At 37.0% G+C, this 19,077-nt stretch overlaps 1 protein-coding gene across 1 annotated transcript; it reads right to left on the reverse strand.

Annotated features, from left to right (window-relative positions):
• Positions 1 to 131: 131 nt before the first annotated feature.
• lifra (LIF receptor subunit alpha a) lies at positions 132 to 17,123 on the reverse strand. The gene is made up of 18 exons (XM_041998796.1): positions 16,973 to 17,123; positions 9,971 to 10,172; positions 9,668 to 9,804; positions 9,085 to 9,238; positions 8,599 to 8,874; positions 8,122 to 8,248; positions 7,020 to 7,144; positions 6,699 to 6,835; positions 6,417 to 6,570; positions 6,038 to 6,102; positions 5,583 to 5,814; positions 5,146 to 5,331; positions 4,835 to 4,936; positions 4,577 to 4,723; positions 4,230 to 4,367; positions 3,917 to 4,010; positions 3,663 to 3,729; positions 132 to 3,543 (listed from the first exon to the last, which is right to left on the reverse strand). Exons 2-18 carry the CDS (start codon positions 10,068 to 10,070, stop codon positions 2,857 to 2,859), a joined length of 2,928 nt encoding a protein of 975 aa, XP_041854730.1. The 5' UTR covers positions 10,071 to 10,172; positions 16,973 to 17,123; the 3' UTR covers positions 132 to 2,856.
• Positions 17,124 to 19,077: the final 1,954 nt, after the last annotated feature.

Below are 19,077 nucleotides of genomic sequence, written 5' to 3' on the forward strand. Positions count from 1 at the left end.
GTGTTGCCATGGAGACAACTCTCGTGATTCAAGGGGACAATTACTCAATAGTAGTACTGTTAACAATAATGTGGTAATGATAGCTGAATTAAAAACTCCATAATGTACAGTTACCAACACTGACCAAGTGCTGAATGGCCACAACAATCACTTTATTGGCTTTAAGAAAGTATATTTATTTGTTATTAACAGCATTCTCTGAGGCAACTCAGTCATGATTTATTTAATAACAAAATATTTTGCAAATATTGTAGATTTTACAGCAATTACAGAGAAAAATATAGAAGAAGCCTTTTTCAGATGCACATAGTTATTTTAACATGCAAGGCATTTAGTCAGCATTAGTGTTTTAAAACTGTAGTGTAACATAATCAAGACTTTAACAGTTTATAATCATGGTATTGGGGTGAAAGCTAACACTAGATTTCACAGAAATATCTTGGGCCAGAGACAGAAATGTGTGAGGCAAGTGTACCCTCGATCCTGTTTGGCAAAGATTTTATTGGCTCCGATTAAAAATCTGAATAGACAATGGATAAAAGAAATAAACTGCACACATAGTGAGTACTTTGGCCTTGCTTACACTGTTTCTGACAAACTAATACAGCTGTGATAGGCTAGTGATACAAAGAAGGCTCAAGACACACATTTATAATATAGCATACATGATTTCTCAGAAATTATTTTTTTACAGGTTTCAGCACAAACCAAACACACATTTTAACAAGGCAGTACACAAATATTTGCATTATTTCTCTCAATAAAATTGGTTAGTCAGTGTCATAAAGAATAGAATCCAATCTATGGTAAAACTTTGTAATTTTTTATATTATGAGAAGGAAATAAGAACATTACAATTATGTACAGTTAGTTGCATAAAAAACTATTTAGAGGAAATGAAAAAGGTGCCATTTTGTTGACAGAAATCAACATAAATCCAGTAACAATCTTCAAAGTCATGCTTGTTAACAAACTGCACTTTAAAGGAAAAACAATCTGCAGCCATATTTAGACAAATTTAAAATATATATGCACCCTTTATAACTTCCTTGAAGCAATGACCAATTTCATCTAATGCCAGTGGTCTCGATTTACACAATTTAATGGGTGCAAGTTAAAGCTTACCCCCATTAAACATGTTAAAATTAGTTTCTGCTTAACAAGGCTTAAAAAGGGACTATATATATATATATATATATATATATATATATATATATATATATATATATATATATATATATATATATATATATATATATATATATATGTTGTCAAAAAGCAATGACTGCCCAACTCTTTTTAATCCGGAGACACTACCTTAATAGCAAATAGTAACTCCCTTTTCATATCACAGTAGTTCTACGTACAGCTTGTTTGCTGGAGGCACAAAAAGAAAGAAAAATTAAAAAAAAACCCAGACATATCAAAGTCTTGCAATACAGGTAAGCCCCGGCCAAATGATGAAACATAATTCATATTCAACTGAAATAAGCCCATAGTAGGATAAACTTTGCCATGTATGCAAAAAAGCCTCAACAAAGATGCCTCCTTAAACACGTGGAGTATCTAAGAGATAAGAGAGGCTCAAATACTGTTAACTGACCAAAATAATTTGCCACACATTTTGTCAATGAAAGGTAAATGATTACTATATTTGGAAACTTGTTTCACAATAGATGCTGCCCCCTTTGGTCCCTTTACCAACTGTAAATCGAGAAATATGCCAGTTGCATTGAAAAACTGAAAATGTAATGTAGACTCAAATCTCCAACATCAAATATCTTTCTGCCAGACTCTGCATTCTTAAAAATGAAGCAAACAAATACTTAACACAAAAATGCATTAAAAATGATGATATACTCAGTAAACCAGATTCCAGTTAAAACTAAATGTGTAAATGTTTTGGTTCTGTCCTAAATTGCATTAAGGCAAAATATTTTTAACAAACAATTGTGTCTAAGGTAGTGAAAGGTTATATTGTGAAAAATCGTCAGAAGTTTTACATTGTCAAGGCAAATAAATCATTCTAACTACCCCTGCATAAGGTTTTTCTATTAAATAAAAATACCAATCATCCTTTTGATAATGCACAGCACAGCTTAAAAAAGAGACACTGGCCTGACTGTGAAATGTATCTCTAAACAAGCAAAGCAGAACAAAAAATAAACTGTGCGGATTCAGGAAGACAAAACGAAAACACTTAAAAGTAACAAGTCTATTTGTTCATTAAATTACATCAGTTTGTATTGATGTTCTAGCTTATATTAGTGTATATTCAACACCCACGTATTTCCAGACATAGTAGAAAGCACCACTCTGTTTAAAACATTAAGTGATCTCTGTCATAAGTGCATCTTTCAATTAACATCTCACTCTTCAGGCAGTAACTTAAGTAAAGTTGTGTCGGTAAGGATGGGAGCTACCAAGGTCATACCTTTAAACTAAATTTTAAAGGCAAGTGATATATGCTTTCAGTGGTTCTTCGTCTGTCAGCAGGCAAGATAACCCCAACAGGGGACAAAAAGAAGTCATACACTGCAATGGGTGGATGTCAAATAAAAGGAAGTGAGGAGACAACCAACAACCATCAGGTGTCCAGAGGATGCAATAAATTTAGTATAAACAGAGAGAAAATTACATACATCTCTATATATTTTTGGTATGAACATCTTGAACAGCACTATTCAACCTGCTGTCAAAATGCAAGTTCAACAATTCAGTGCTACCTTGGAGGGGATATTAACAAAGACCATATAGGTCAGAGTAGATGATACATGACACTGGCACCATAAAAGAATATTAACGTTTATGTTAAGCCCAATAGCCTGGCTGCTCATATGAAAAAAAGAGATAATGTCAAGGTTTTGTGGAAGACAGCAGGTTGGTGAACCAGGTTGATGCGGATGACAACTGTCGTTTCTCTTCTCCACATTCCTCTCCATCAGGGAGGAGAAATTGAGTGGAAGCAACAGAGGTGGGTGAACCAAGGGAGGGGGCCAGGCTGCTCCTTTCACAAGCCTCTGTGGGAGAGTCCAGATGCCAGGAGTTCTGGGGTTTGTACCCTCCACAATTAGAAGCTTGGGACTCTAGGAAAGGATCTGGAGAAGCTAAGCTGGTGTCAATATTCGAGGCCATAGGGTGCATTTGAGGCTGGTAATCCCCTCCAGCCCCACAGTGGACACCTTGATCAACTTGAGGATGGTGGCCCTCAGAGGAGCCCTGTGGATCTAGCTGGAAGACCAGAGAGGTACCTGAAGTCTGGATCCCTGTGTATGTCACATCAGTGTGCGCCGAATCCATAGATGATGAAGATGAAGCGGAAGAGTCTGGAAAACGCGGCCTTATGGGGCGCTCATCAACCACGTGGTTATAGTAGCGTAATGAATGTGGCTCATCTGTGTCAACTGGCTCATCTCCTATTCCATACCCGTCGTCATCCTCATCTTGTTCAGGAATGACAACAAGTGCCTCTTTAGAATCCTGGTCAGGTCTTTCTACAATATGGACCAAACTATGGTGGGATGGCTTCACATTCAAAGGCCCCTAAAAAAGAGACAGAGATGTTGAAAGAAAAAAGGGGAAAATGGTTAACGATCAGATGTACTGGTTAACAGACAATGAGTCTGTCATGAGTGTTAGATTTGCTTAAGATCGTACGGTACCTGTGTCCTGGACCAATCACCAGGCAGCTTGGGCTCAGGTATGTCTGGATAGAACGCCTTTTTTACCCTGGTTTAAAAAAAAAGTAAGTTCATAGCTCACATTATCAAGCATTATTTAAATAATTCACCAAATAGCATATACATATTTCACCAGTGGTAAATATTTTAAAATTAAGAAATGTAGCTGGCTAAGCCAGTATTACATCATTTTAAGAACACAAAGAATTAAAAGGCACACAAGACACGAGTCTCACCATTTTCTTTTCTTGTAGCAAATGATGGTAACAATAATCAGGAATATGCTTATGCCTCCCAAGGAAAGCAGCATCTCCAGGATCAGTTGATATACTGTTTGGACAAAAAAAAAATTTAAATGTTACAGAAGAGTAAAAGATATTCCATCAGTACAATACAATTCACACTATATCTGAATACAAGTATGGCATCTGTAAGCATTTATGTTTACCAGAACATATCTGTGGCTCCAAATAATGGCCATAAAAAGCGTATAATCAACATAAATATTGTATAAAACTAGTTGTAGTTATAAATTAAATGTTCACATACTGTTTCGCTCCAGCATGATGGAAACTGTGCTGCCCGTGTCCTCGCCTGCCGATGTGTACGCCTTAACAGTAAATTTATAGGAGCTAGCAGAGAGACCCTGTACTTTGAATTTCCTTGCTCCGGGGTCTGACAGATTTGCTATTCAAAGCACACAGTGGAAAACAAAAAAGGGAAAGGATAGAGACAGAAATTCATTTGAGAAAAACAACAAAAAACAGTAAACAGAATAAAGTGACTGTAAAATGGTACAAAATGTGGCTTGCTCAACAACTTTTGATGAACTTCGCAGAGGCATAATAATGCATGCTCTGCAATCCAACAGATCTACTGTTTACAAGAAAATTTACCAAGAAGTGTGAGCTTGAAACCATTATTGCTGTAAACGTTGTATCCCAATAGGAAGCCTCTTCTGTCAACCAGTGGAATCTCGCCCCAGGTGAGGACAACACTGGAGCCCTCCTGAGTGACTGATAGAGGAACAGGCCTGGAGGGGGCTGTGGAGGTTACAAGGAGCAAAGGAAATAAACAGAGACATCAATTACAAGAACTTGAAGTCTTTGGTTCTGGTAAAATAAGGAGTTTCTTGCACACAAACTTGTTCTTACTGAGCTCCTGCATGTATCCCTGCCAGCACTGTTTTTTTTGCGGTGAATCATAGGGGCAGCTGTAGAGGGAAAAATTGTATCTCACGCCTGGCTGGAAGTTGTCTGATGGAAAAAGGCAAAGAGATATTATTACTATACTATAACACTGAACATTAAACTGCCCCTTCTTAAACACAGGTGTTAACTATCACATTCAAAGGCTCCTAAAAGGAAACATTTTAGCCTGCCTCTACAACAAAAATGACATATATTGCCTTTAAAACCTGCTGTAAGCAATAGTCTGCTTTTACAAACTTGCATGCCATACATACCTGACTCAACAGTGATATTAGTGCTTCCAGCAGCCACTTTGATCCACTCCACATGGCAGTCATGGGAGCACGTGGCATCATGCCATTCTACCACATAACTACATGTGACGTTGGCCTGATGCTGCCAGACAAGAGGGAAACTGTTGTCTGTATAAACTGCTCTGGACAAGGTAGGGGGTTCCACATCTAGGAAGAGGACAATATGTATGTGAAAATGTAAAAGCAAGACATTCCCTTATTTTCTGTTTTGTATATGACGTATATTTAAAATGAGACAGGGCTATAAAACCAACTTGGGGAAAAAAAATGCATCATTCGTTTGCACACAGAGCCTTAAGATAAAAACACAGCAAATTATTTATGCCTTCTTAAAGCCTTTATTGTTTTGTGCTTAATAAATACGATAGATTATCTAAATAATATCCATTTTGACATACCTGTTAAATGTAGACGTATGATTGCAGGCTGAGATACCCCTGCATCATTCTCTGCAGTGACGGTTGCTACGACCTTGTTGTCACTCCTGAAGGAAGCCAGTTGTGTGAGGTTGACTGGTACAGAGCAAGTTCCTGGTGGTAAACTCTTTATGCAAGTCTGCTCTTCTTTGGGGTCACAGAGAGTAACTTTATAACGCTTGATCAGACCATGGCTTTGTAGTCGAGTTAGAGGCTAAATGTAATCAAATAAAATAGGTGGGAAGAGGGAGAAACGAAGATATAGATTTCAAACAAATTTGCATTTATAAGATGTTCAGGGTAAATATTCACAACAGGTCATGCTTCTTTGTGCCAAAATGGCAAAAGACTGAATCAGACTGCAGGTAGCTAATAGTTAAACTTACAATCTAAAATCAAATCAATTCAAAGATGAAAAATGAGAGACGGAGCATTACCTTCCAAACAACCAGCCCAGTATTATCTCTGTTCATCCACATCCAGACGTCAGGAGCATCTGGGGCTAAAAAAAAAAAAGATGAAAAATAAAAATAACATAAAATGAAATAAAATAAAACACTAGACTGAAATATGGTACCACTGCCATTGGTTTAATGCTACCACGAAACAATACTCTTCGATTCTGTAGCGTAATGGCTTTAAAATAAAGTTTAGATTCTATTAAATGCAACAAGTCATCAAATATGAACGCCTGGACGACCAAGATTTTTAAAGTAAAATAAAAAAATAAAAATAAACAAACACCTAAACGATCCACTGAAAATAATAATTACCCAAAACCTAAGATCACAAAAATGCTGTAAATAAACTATTTACCTGAGGATTTGGTTCTGAAGGTAAAAACATCGCTCCAGTTTCCCCACTTCCAAAAATTCTTCTGGGCTCCACAGCGGACTTGAAGGTCATAATCCTCATATGGGAGGAGGTTTGACAAAACCACAGACTGGAGGCCCACACCGGTGAAGATAAGCTGGGCAGATATATCAGATTTGTTACCGATTTTTTTAAGTAATTGGCCTCAGAAGTTTGCAACAATTTTAAATCATATCAGCTACAAAACTTAGATACCCACAATATACACACATATAAACTACTCACCTTTGTGTTGTATCCACTGTTGGTTAGTTCTACCTGGCAGACAAGTGGCAGGGAGTATTTATACGTCCACTTCCACATTACAGTAGCATCCCAGGCATGAACAACAGCACCCAGATCAACTGGTGCTACTGGACACACTGAGGAGAAACAGTGAAACAACAGCATAAGTACACTGAAAAGCACACATACATGTATAAATGATTTCTACATTTCTCTCTTAATCACACATAAATCACCAATTTACAATCAATCCACATGAGTGAGCTTTATTGGATCCTATATCTGCAGTGCTGGCTGATAATAGCAGGATGAGCTGCCTACCTCTGTGACTAATTTCAGCTGAGTCAGTGAGGCTGGAATGGCCAAGAGGATTAACTGCCACCAGAGTCCAGTTACCATCCCACTGAGAAAAACTACACTTGTTTGAGCCTTCCTTAGGGCAGTCCCTAGAAACATAACAGAAGAATCATTAAAATAAAAAAAGAAACTGAAAAAAGTGTGGCAATCAGAGAAACATAATGCAATAATAATACAATATAAGCACTTCAGATATTCAATTTAAACTATAATAGAGGACACAGGCACATTTTGGCCCGTTTTCAGACTCTTCCTGTAAAAGGTCTGGATGGCAGCCAACCAACTATCAAATGAACATACAGAAGCAAGCTGTTACTGAAATTAAGCGCTTCCCTCTGTTTTTCTCCTCTCCTCTGTTTTTTGATCCAGAAAACACACTTAGAGAAAGGCAGATAAAATTGTTATTAATAATTCAGAGCCCTAATCTCAAGAGCAAAGTTACACAAAACAGTCACTGTCCCAACATCCTTTTATCACTGCCCCCTCTGTGATTGCCAATTCAGATTTCCTACTAAAAAAAAAAAAATAGCAAACTTATTTTTTCCGCATTGTATTTAGATATAAGTGAGAATATCAAGAGTTTGTCACAAATGTCTCTTTAATGGCTAAAAATGCTCAACATTGTAGCAAATTTCCTAACTGCAATTTGTAATCTATGGAAAAGTGTATTGTACTCCTTTATCTAGCTGTCTTGTCTTTTTTTTTTTTTTACACAAAGTTTATGGAGAGATTATCCAATAATAGGAGCTGTTTATCACCATTGTAAGCAAGCGCCATCTTGATAACTGAATCATTCTGTAACATATGTAAGATATCAGTTTAAAGTTTGTCACATTTAGTAAACTGAAGAAAGAAAATTCCTCATAATCTATTAAATTTTATCACTGATTCAGTTTTAACTTGACCACTAACTGACCTGTCATGTAACATCATCTTACGAGAGCCTAACAGAGTAGAAAGATTTAAGCCAAACATGTCTTGTGAATGAGCTCCATTAACCAATATTTCTTTTAGATCAGAGTCTGAGTCTTTTAAAAGTTTTTATTTTGTGAACGCGACTGTGTACCTCTTGTTCACAGAATAGCGTGTGACTCGTTTGCCATGTAGGTAAGTGTTCCGTCCTTCCTTCCACCGGCACACCGCTGAAACCAGGTCGTAAGTCTCGCACACAAAATCAGTAGGTTGTGGTGGATCTGGAGATAGGAGCAACAGGTAAAAAATGACATGCTTAATTATTTAAGACTAATATCATTGTCTGCCATGATAAAGCTTTAACATACACCATAAGGAAAAGCAATCAGACATGCTACAAATTATTTGACAGTCACCAAAAGACTGATTAACTCAATCCTATTTTTTAATTAATTGCCTGCGAGTAAAATAAAATAAAATTTCTGAGCTGTAATATCGATTTATATGTAAACTCCCTTCAAATGACATCTATTGAGTCCAAGTCTGAATGACCTCATCTCATTTATACCATTTCAACTGTATTTTAGATCAGACAACCATTAGTTCTTATCCCTCAGTGTATTCATCTTACATCCAACAAACACGACTGCTCCAGTCAGTGACTGCTTGTACTTTGAAGAACAGACAACGTTGGTTCCCGTCCTGCCAGATGCTTTCTGATTAACCACGGTCGAGGCATAAGTTCGCCGACTAAGTCGTTTCACTTTCATGACTGTGCTGCTGTAGTTCATGCCAGCAAACTCCGTCCCCTCCTCCACGATGCAACAGAAAGTTGTGTTGGTTCCTACAGGTACGATTCTGTCCTGAGGATACATCTGGAAATTAATTTCGCTGGGGACATCTTTTCCTGAACAAAAGAAAGAATAAAGAAAAATGACAAATGAAAGAAGAGACAGTTATAACTAGAATGCTATGGCACATTTTTCTAGAGAATAAAGCCAAATATAGAACTGCTAGTTTTAACAAATAATTCCACATTGGTGGATAAGGTAGCAGGATTTGTTTTTATGTAATTAATTGAGTTGAATAACACAAGTTTAATTATCATCCAACTGACCTTGCAGTATTTCAGTGTTGCTCCATTCACTTGTTGTCTGGCCATCTCTTGATCGGATTTTGATTGACAATGACGTACATTCCAGAGGTTCAACAGAGGTCCAGTTCCACTGGTGCCTGCCGCTCATCGGATTGACTGTTGCAGACACTGTGTCCTAATAATAATGCACAGAAAACACAAAGACATAATAAGCCATATTGTGGCTAAGAGTATTGTGGAAAAGGAAGTCTGATTAAAGTAATAGCTTAAGCAGGAATACAATCAAAGTTCATTCTTATATGTAGAAAAAACCCAAAACCACAACAGCAGACATTAGTCCTGGTCTTTGAAGCAGTAAATAAATAATTAAAAAGGAAAACTGACACACATGAATTCACATTTCTGGACTGAAACTGTTAAAAAAAAAAAAAACTATGTTAGAGTAACCTAAATGGAAATGCTTGCTTATGGTGTGTGCTTCAAAAAGAAAACAACGCACAGCTTTTTATTTCTGTTAGTGATGCAGCTCCACTCACACAGCAACATATAATAAACATATTGCATATAACAGTGAGAGGGGAAAAAGATTAAAAAATGTTCTTACATAGAAGACTGTTTCATTAAATTCAGTTCTCAGAATGATGACGTCAAAGGTTGCGGCGTCTCCTCCCAACCAGGACATGGACAGCTGCTGTGTGTGTGTGTTAGGTGAAAGGCTCACTTCATGAGGTACAGTAAGAACTGTGAAAAAAGAACAAAAAAACAAGTGAGACAGAATTAACTGAAGTATAGCTTAACTAAACTTTACAAGGATTCAAAATAAAATACTTTCCACTGAGAGTGGCAGACTGATGAATAAAACAAAATGTTAACAGTATATTTTCCTTCAATGTATTTAGGCCCTTACCAATCTTAGCATCAGCGTTTAAAGCCCAAATGCTGAGAACACAGATGAGCCAGAGCCTACAGTTTGGCTTTGAGGCAGGACTGATGCTCGAGCAACGCATGACTGTCAACTGGCTGAGTTACTGATGTTAACGTGATGGTCCTCTCAGCTACAGCGACACTGTGCTAGACATCCCGAGAAGCAAGATGTAGACAGATGAGCCCTGTGGGAAATAAAAGCAAAACAGGAAGAAAGTGATAGATGTGTGATGACTGCAGTAAAAAACAAAACCAAACAAAAAAAACAAAAAAGAAACTGTATAAGAAAAAAATAAGGGATCACAGTTGATAAAATAGCCATTTGGCTAACTCTGGCACATTTACAGTAAAGTCTGTTAATGTACACCGTCCCTGTGAAAAAACTAAAAAGAAAAAATCTACCATAAGAATCAGAATCAAATAACAAATCCATTTTGTATAAAAACTCCTGGCATCTTAGATGTGCTACTCTCACCTTTAATTATTATTTCTATCTATTTCTATCTGTTCAGCTGTTTTCTCTGACTAGTTTCTCTGCTAGCTGCTTTTTTTTTTGGATGTCAAAGTCAGATGGACCACTGCTGGGAAAATTTTAAGGGAAGAAAAAACCAAAAGACACTGTTAGGTTAGACGCTGAAACACATTTATCAGACACTACCACCACAAAGCTCAAAACGTTGCTCTCATGGCTTACCTGTCCTCTTTTAGACTTAATCGTCATTTTTAAATGCTGCAATCTGCTGGTTTTTAAATATTTAGACAGACATTAGACTCAGATAACCGCTGTGAGGCCAGAATGAAGAACACCAATAACTTAAACCAGTACTTTTAGTAATGTCTCAGTAACTTTCATTAAGAACACTTGATTTTTAATTCAAATCCATTTTATTTGCATGGTGTCAATCCATCGCGAGACAGACATCTGAGGTCACCATATAATGACAAACCAAAGCCCTCTGAGCAAATACTTGATAGTGAACAGAAAGAGACTGGCAGAGTACAGAGCAAATGACTGGATGCAACACAATTAGCATAATGCCAACTAGACACACAAGGCATGTCTCAGTAGGAACATTAGTTTTTTGTAAATTAAAGACAGCACGTTGGACCAGGAAGACTTGGCGCCAGTGAAAGATTCAGTTCTTCCTGTTTGTACATGGTTTGGTTAACCGAATCAAATGTTTGCCAGCTAAATGTTGTTATTTTCACAGTTTCCAGAAAGGGTGTTGAGAGGTAAAGCTACAAACTTTGCCAAGTAACATCTCAAAATAAAACATCTCAAAGGGGTGGGGAGCGGGAAATAAGAGCTGCAGATTCTGGGAAATCTCATCAAGAAACTGATAGCTACATATGCACACCAACACACAAATCAATAAGCCTCTACAGGGTTCTGGTCCTTGTCCTTGCAGCTGTAACTAATGTAACCACAAGTTGCAAAAACCACAGAGAAAACATAGTTACTTAAAAAGCAACAATGAATCCCACCTATCTGTATGCAGAAGTCCCATTTTAGAAAAATAAAAACAAAAAACAAACTCACATGAAAGACAGCATCACGAATTTGGGTTTGCTGGCCGCACAATGCATCTTTCCACAATCTATGTATAAAAAGTTAAGGATATTTAGCTTATTGTATGATGTCAGAATGGACCTAAGCACAACAACCTTTAAAGGTGAACTTATGAGAGGAATATGCATGAGACTGCAAAATCTATGGGATAAATAAAAAGTCTATAACCCTTAAACAAGACTTCAGCTAGAAAATACTAACTAAAGACTACTGTTGATTAATGTGACTGTCACTAAAATTAATCTTGTGTCATTGCACAAAATGAAAGGTTGCAACTCTGCTATCTACCTGCATGTGCATGTTTAAGTATAGAGCTCTTTTCTGTGTGAACAACCTGAGTGAGACAGTCTATAGTTAAGTTCATCCAGTTTCCCTGACAAGCCAGGACAGGCCTTATTAAAAATAAAGTTCAAAAGATCCACCAAGTCCTTCTACAACAACAGCAGCATGACCTAAACATAACATTACACTAGCAAAGCCTGTTTCAGGTAACTAGGTAACCAAGACCCACCCTTACAAGAAGTACTGTTGAAACTATCAATACTGTGCTCAGCATACACTGAAGTATTTTGTTCATTTATAGTGAAACCACTGCAAACCTCACAAACCAAACAAGGTCAAATGTTTTTCTTCACGCTACAGCAAGGTTTAAACAGAGATTTATTCAATCAAGATGTGGTACAAATCACACAGCAAAAGTGAAACTGCTGTCAAATCCTGGCATCTTCACATCTTTAACAAGTTTTCCATTCATCAGTGAGCAGAACAAGCTGCTACTGGTGGCAAAGATTTGCATCTGGTAACGATACTGAATGCTAAACTGAGCAAACACACAATTTCCAGAGAAATTTAAGCCTGGATTACAGTGTATGGCGATGTCACTTTTCAGTTTATTATCCTACTGCTCACTCAGAATTTCAATAAAAATTATTAGTTTTTTTTTTTTTTTTCCCCTGAGTATAACATTTTCTTTCCTCGGCAGGAGAAGCAGAAGGAGGAATTTCACATTTCTGACATGCTTGTAATTCTGGCTGCAATGCATTCATTTTAATTTCCCAAGAGCTGCTATATAGACAACAAGCTGCTCTTAGAGGTCAGAAAACAAGATGCTTGATTTCCATGCAAAATTTATTAATTTAAGGCACTGTAAAATCAGACGGCCTGGAGACTGACTGTTTCATATGTATGTTCTCATAAAATACTTCTAAGTTCCTCTTGCAAAAAAAAAACTTTGCATTTAGCTGAAATTCAGAGGCGAGGCTAAAAAAATAAATAAAATAGTTGTGCAGTAGCAGTCTTTCACATACATATGTGACTAAAACAAAATGGCTTGTTGTGGCTCCCCCACAAAAAGAGCAGTTGCATTTTAGAAGCCTTCATTGAAATGATTATTTTTAGCTCTTTCATGCCACGCTGAAATGCTTAACAATCAACAATATATATAACTCTTTGAGCACTGACTAGCTGGGCTTTAGTAAGCTACGGAAAGGTTCCAGATGTACTCCCGCATGTGCAGGTCTTTCTGTCAGTATGAAGCCAAGATTTCTTCATAAACTTTTGTTTTTGTTTCTAGTCATCAAGCCATTAGTTGGTCCCTTGGCACTAATACAGTCGTTCAGTCAACACGTTCCACCAACTCAGTTTGCACAAGTTAGACATTACAGACATTTACTGGCATATGCAAAAAAGAAAAAAAAACAGTATTTGCTTTAAGTGCATGTGTGTGTTTACTGGCTCAGGGCAACCCTATATTATCTCTAACTATTGGTCAGTAATCAGTTCATCCATATGTTTTAATACATACAACATCAAACATTTTTTAGTCTAATCCTAAAAGAAAGAATTCATGTTTACTGAAAAATGGTCTGTAAATATACACTCACTGGCCACTTCATGTGGTACACCTTTAAGTTGCTTTTTAAGACAAATAGCCTATTAGTCAATCACATAGCAGCAACTCAGTGCATTTAGACATGGTCAAAATGACTTGCTGGAGGTCAAACCGAGCATCAGAATAAGGAAGAACGGGGGTTTAAGTGACTTTGACCGTGGTATGGTTATTGGTGCTAGACAGGCTGGTCTGCTTATTTGCTTATTTATTACTACCATCTCCAAGGCTTATAGAAAGTGGTCCGAAAAAGAAAATATCTAGTAAGCAGCGATGGCCTGAATAAAAATGCCTTGTTGATGTCAGAGGAGAATATGCAGGCTCATCTCTGAACATGCAACATGCGAAACCTTGAAGTGGATGCTCTACAGCAGCAAAGCCCACAGTGGGTGGGATCGCTGTCAGGACAGGAAACTGAATACAATTTGCACAACCTCACCAAAGCTGGACAATAGAAGTATGAAAAAAATGCTGCCTCCATGCTGAGCATCCATTTCAGTTGCCACATCCAAAGCTGCAACAGTTAAAACTGTTACAACTTGTAGAGAAAGTGAGGAGAAACATACTTATGGAAAAGACTTGAATAATCTTTAAAAGGTTTTAACTATACTGAGGCTAGACTGCATTAAAACCTTTTATATAATCTAATGTTTTATTCAGGAAGTCAAAGACCTAATCTAGGCATTTCTAAATTTGTCCATTTGTTGAAACAGCAAACCAATGTGAAAAGCAGCTTACTATTACAACCGTACTTTACATCAACAGTCAGCACGGCTGATAGAATTTTCTTCAGCCAAATACAGGGAAAAGCTTTGTGATAGTTCTCAACCTACACTCGGGAACACTGTCATTACCCTGTCACACAATGGCCACTAAAACTAAACAAGTAAGCGTAAAGTGGCTCTGGTTCGCTCTACAAGCGAGGGGATATTTTGAAACATGAGCTGAAATTCCTACTTATTACGCTTGACCTCTGAATGTGAAGAGAGGAAGACCGGATGCTGGTGAGAGAGCAAGTGAAAAACAGGGAGAGTTCAACAAACGTGTGAAAAGTCAGCGCTCCGGCCTCAGTGGAAAAAGGACATTCAGTCCTGTAAGCGTAGCTTTTGGACTTCAACCAAGCAGTATTTATTTCCTTCCTTCCTTCCTTCCTTCCTTCCTTCCTTCCTATTCTGTGGAATCATTTATGGATGCAAATCTTTGGAGCAACAGGAACTGAGAAAAAGCTCATTTGAAAAATACATAATTTGTTTTTACTTGTCTTTTGATGATAAAACACAAACAGTCAGTCAAAAACAGTATTGTTAATGCCATCCCAGAAAAATATACATATAAGTTTAATCTCTTTTTTTTAAACCAGAACTGTTTGGAAAGAAAACACTCCAACAGGAAGGACATTGTCCTACAGGGTATAGTAGGGGCTTTATTTTTTTTCCAGACTGCTATTATGACTAATGTTGCGCTTGTGCAATTCGCTCTCATTTTATACTTCTGTAGATTTATAAGGTAGGGACAGTTAGAACAAGATAAAACCAAATAATTCCACCTCTGTATTGCTGAAAATAGAGGGAAAACTGCACCAAACAAAAGAGGAGTGTTAATCATTTAAAGGCTTATAATTCTTTTTTCACATCTACATATCTGCAGCACGTTAAGGGATAACTTGGCCGCTCCATGAATGTACAGACAACGCCCACAACTTCTGATCCACACCTCAACCGTCATGCTGTACCTCTTTGTCTAGCAACCACTCTAAACAAATGCATAAAACATAAACTACCAGTAATTCTAACTACTGTTTCCACTTCTACAACCACTACTACTCAGAAAGGTCCTCAGTATTCAGTTACTCCATACTGCGTGTTATTAAAACACTGTTCTTGAAATACTGGCTTGTGCAATATGTAAACAAAACCGGAATATAACCATCTATGAAGTATTTAGAGGATACTTTTGATTTCAGATATCACAAATGCAATATAACAAATGTCAAAAGCCCAGAAGATCACAGCCAGTCAATTTTACCTTTTCTTTTTATATGCAGGTATCTCTGCACTATTCCAGTCTTTTAAGGTCAGTATGGGTAGTTATGATGAAATCTGCAGAATGATTTCCAGTTAAAAAATGCGGGGCATATCATTCTTAAATTGTACCATTATTTGTCCCCACTCATATTTCAGAGAGGGGTGAGTTCCTCCAGTCTTTACCTCTGAAAAGACTTACATTCTCTTGGATGCTATTTCTAAAGCTGTCGGTGGATTTTGTTTTTCAGGGACACAATTAGACTTGTGGATTGTAATGAATTGAATAATTGGATTATAACTGGATTTTACTGGACTGTAAAGGTGCCTTGAGGTTATTTTCTTGCAAACTGACAGTATTTAAATAAAGCAAATTGAATATAATAAAATTAACTATCAACCTCAATAGTTTTAAAATGTTTGATCATGTGCTTAATATTAAATAATATTTAAAATTTTACAATTCTAATGTCTTGTTGCCTGTCTCATCTAATCATATCATTGTAATGATTTGAGATAATTGTGATCATGCCTACATAATCAATTTGGCCTTCAATATAAAGCAAGACAAGCTGAACTGTTAATCACATAAAATTCAAAACAATGGCAGTGCAGTACTACTTAGAATAAATATCATCTAATTGATGGCAAATAATTGGATTCTAGTTTATCTTTATCTTAATTTTGTTAAAAACAAAGTACTTGAGGAGCGGCTAAAACGTCAGAGATAATAGATAATCTCAGAGATCCCTACCCAGTTTTCTAGAAAAACATGCCCTGTGCTATCAGAGAGCAAAATATGTAGGTCTTTTTTGAGCAAAACCCTACATCTCTTCACAGATCTGTGTAAAAATTAATACCAACCTTCGTTAGAAGACTATACGGGTGATATATATATATATATATATATATATATATATATATATATATATATATATATGTCCATGAACCAATTGCTACGATCACAAAACATCACAATGACATCCCTCTTTGGGGTCCCAACAGCAAATAATGAAATAATGGTAAATAATAATAGTACATCACACCGCGCATCTACTCTGTTAACGCATTTGAAATGTTTTAATAGTTTTTTTATTATTATTATTTATATTTTACTGTCATTATCTTAATAGATGCTCTCCCAGTAGAAAGTACATTTTACTTTTAGACGACATCATCATGGGACCCTGTACAACACTAGCGTTAGCAACTGGGCAGCGTGATAAAAAAAATAATAATAAGCCCTGTAAACAAGACACCTGGTAAACATAATTAAAAGTATATCAATCTCTCATAACTACAACTTAATTTCAAGACAAAGAGGTTACATAGATTAGAGAGATACGCTGAGGCGACGGCCGTTTTAAATTTAATTTGAGGTCAATTCCCAACCACGCATGTAGGCAGGCCACTGATGTTTGGAAAAATACTGCTAGCTCGAGTAGCGGCCATCACCAAACGGCGAGAGCTAAACTACAATAAGGTGGCCAATAATGCCTCTGTTACCTCTAAGGTAGGACGAAATCGTTGTCAATGCTGTTTCAGATAATAGATCCCGTAGGTACAGGTGACTGAAAACGTGATAGAAAGTTACCAAGCACCTTCACGATCCCGCAGTACAAAATGACCATTCCCGACGTCTCTCCCGAGTAGGCTGGGATTCCAGGAATGGAGAGGGCTCTGAGTTTGATTGACGTCCTTATTGACCAATGAGCTTTGATAAAGCTGTTTGGCTCATGGAGAGGGCGTTGCCGTCTTGCGTACGCAAGAAAGATAAGGGAACGTGCGCTTCCATAACATCAAGAATCTGTAAATAACGTGTTATGACTGCTGCTGAGGATGGGATGTTCATTTCTAATATAATAAAGCCAGTTAATCCTGGTTTGTCATGTAGACATAAACAATTTGAAGGACAGTTATGTGGTCCAAATGCCCTTTTGAAACTGACTGCAAAAAAGTTGAGAATTTAACAGTAATGATTATTTGTCCGACACAAAGTAAACTTTAATTGTTGCAGCTTACATGGAATCAAAATGAATGAGTTTATTCATTGTAGTAGAGAGTGTACTGTTACTTCTTATATACAACATGTGCAGTATTTCTAGTCTAGCGTGTTCTCCAGGTCAGGTGAATACCCCCTTCACCACCCCACCATCCCGAGATGGAAACACGATTATTCATACTCCTAAATTCCCTAATACTCCTCTTTGTTTTGTTCACGATCAGTATTAGGTGATTGTTCTCAGGCCATGGAACGAAGTGCTTTTTCAGTTCTCCACTTATCCTTCTGTCCACCACTTACACATCCCAAAATCTATGTATTTTCCAGGTATTTTTTGTGCAGGTGAAAGGCCTGTAAAAGAACTATTCTTTATTCTATCAGTGTTAGCGCTTAGGCAACAGTATTGATGATGTGGCATGACAAAAATGTATTCAGGGTTGTGGGCTGCTGAAGGATTTTCTTAGCCCTCTGCAATATGTTGCATAAACATCCTGTAGGTTGGAAACAATGGTTCTGATAGAGGTGATAAGAGTCTCTTTGGGACTTTTAGAATGTGAAAGTTTAGGTATTATAACCACAGAGCCTGATAGATGACTATTTTTAGTTACTGGAACAAGACAGGATGTCTTCCACTGCAATGGAATTTTCTCCTGAATAGCTATATACTGGCCCAAGGGACAGCAAGGCCGACACCATCCGGATCTACGAGGTTTCTCTACTTGAGTCTCTCCAGCTGCCTCCTCTACTAGAAACAAAAATGAAGGAGGACACAGAAGGGTTTAAGTATTTCCTGATGTGGGGGCAATAAGTTGTGTTAAGGTCCACAACTATGGACAGGAAAGCTGTTGTCCATAGAAATTATGAGACCTTGGACTTGATCGGAATGTGTTGACTGATTATACAGTGTTTTATGTTTTACCTGTTAACTTTACAGAAGGCTTATAATTTTGGTTAGTGCTGGGTTCCACATAATACAACATAGTTATGGCTTTTGTGCTGAAGAATCACTCTAGACAGTCCAACTGATTTTGCAATGCACTGCGTTCCACTTTTCACTATTACACAAGCGCAAATCCTTGTTGTAATTGTGTAATACCAGTTTGTTCTAGCCACTCAAACAATGAAAGTCTAAGCTAATTTGTAGAAAAAGAAGGACATTAGATAAAATAATACATTTAATAAAGAAAAGCAACAATACATTCTGTTCATATACAAGGTAGTACACATGTACAAATTATGTATTGTGCAGTATTTGTGCAAATATGTGTTGAAAAACAATGATTCATCAGGTCCATCCATGTATCTTGTGGCTGTTTTAAAGTTTAGAAAAGTCTTTAATTAAAGATTTACTCAGTAATGCACAGAGACAGAAAAAAGGGAATATTTTAAAAGATGATATAATAAAAACGTAACAAGGATCTGATGAAAACCAATCACTGAAATCTTTCACCGACAAAATATTTGTATTTGTTGTGACTAAAAACTTTTCCACGTATACATAAAATTATCCATAAGAATACTGCAACGTTTGAGGACGGTATTTTTTTGTGTGGATTAAAGCAGAGCCAGCCCTTTGCATGACTGCGCCCAGACCCTCCAGAGGGATAGT

Source organism: Melanotaenia boesemani, chromosome 11 (assembly GCF_017639745.1).
Source record: "Melanotaenia boesemani isolate fMelBoe1 chromosome 11, fMelBoe1.pri, whole genome shotgun sequence".
Taxonomy (NCBI): Eukaryota; Metazoa; Chordata; class Actinopteri; order Atheriniformes; family Melanotaeniidae; genus Melanotaenia; species Melanotaenia boesemani.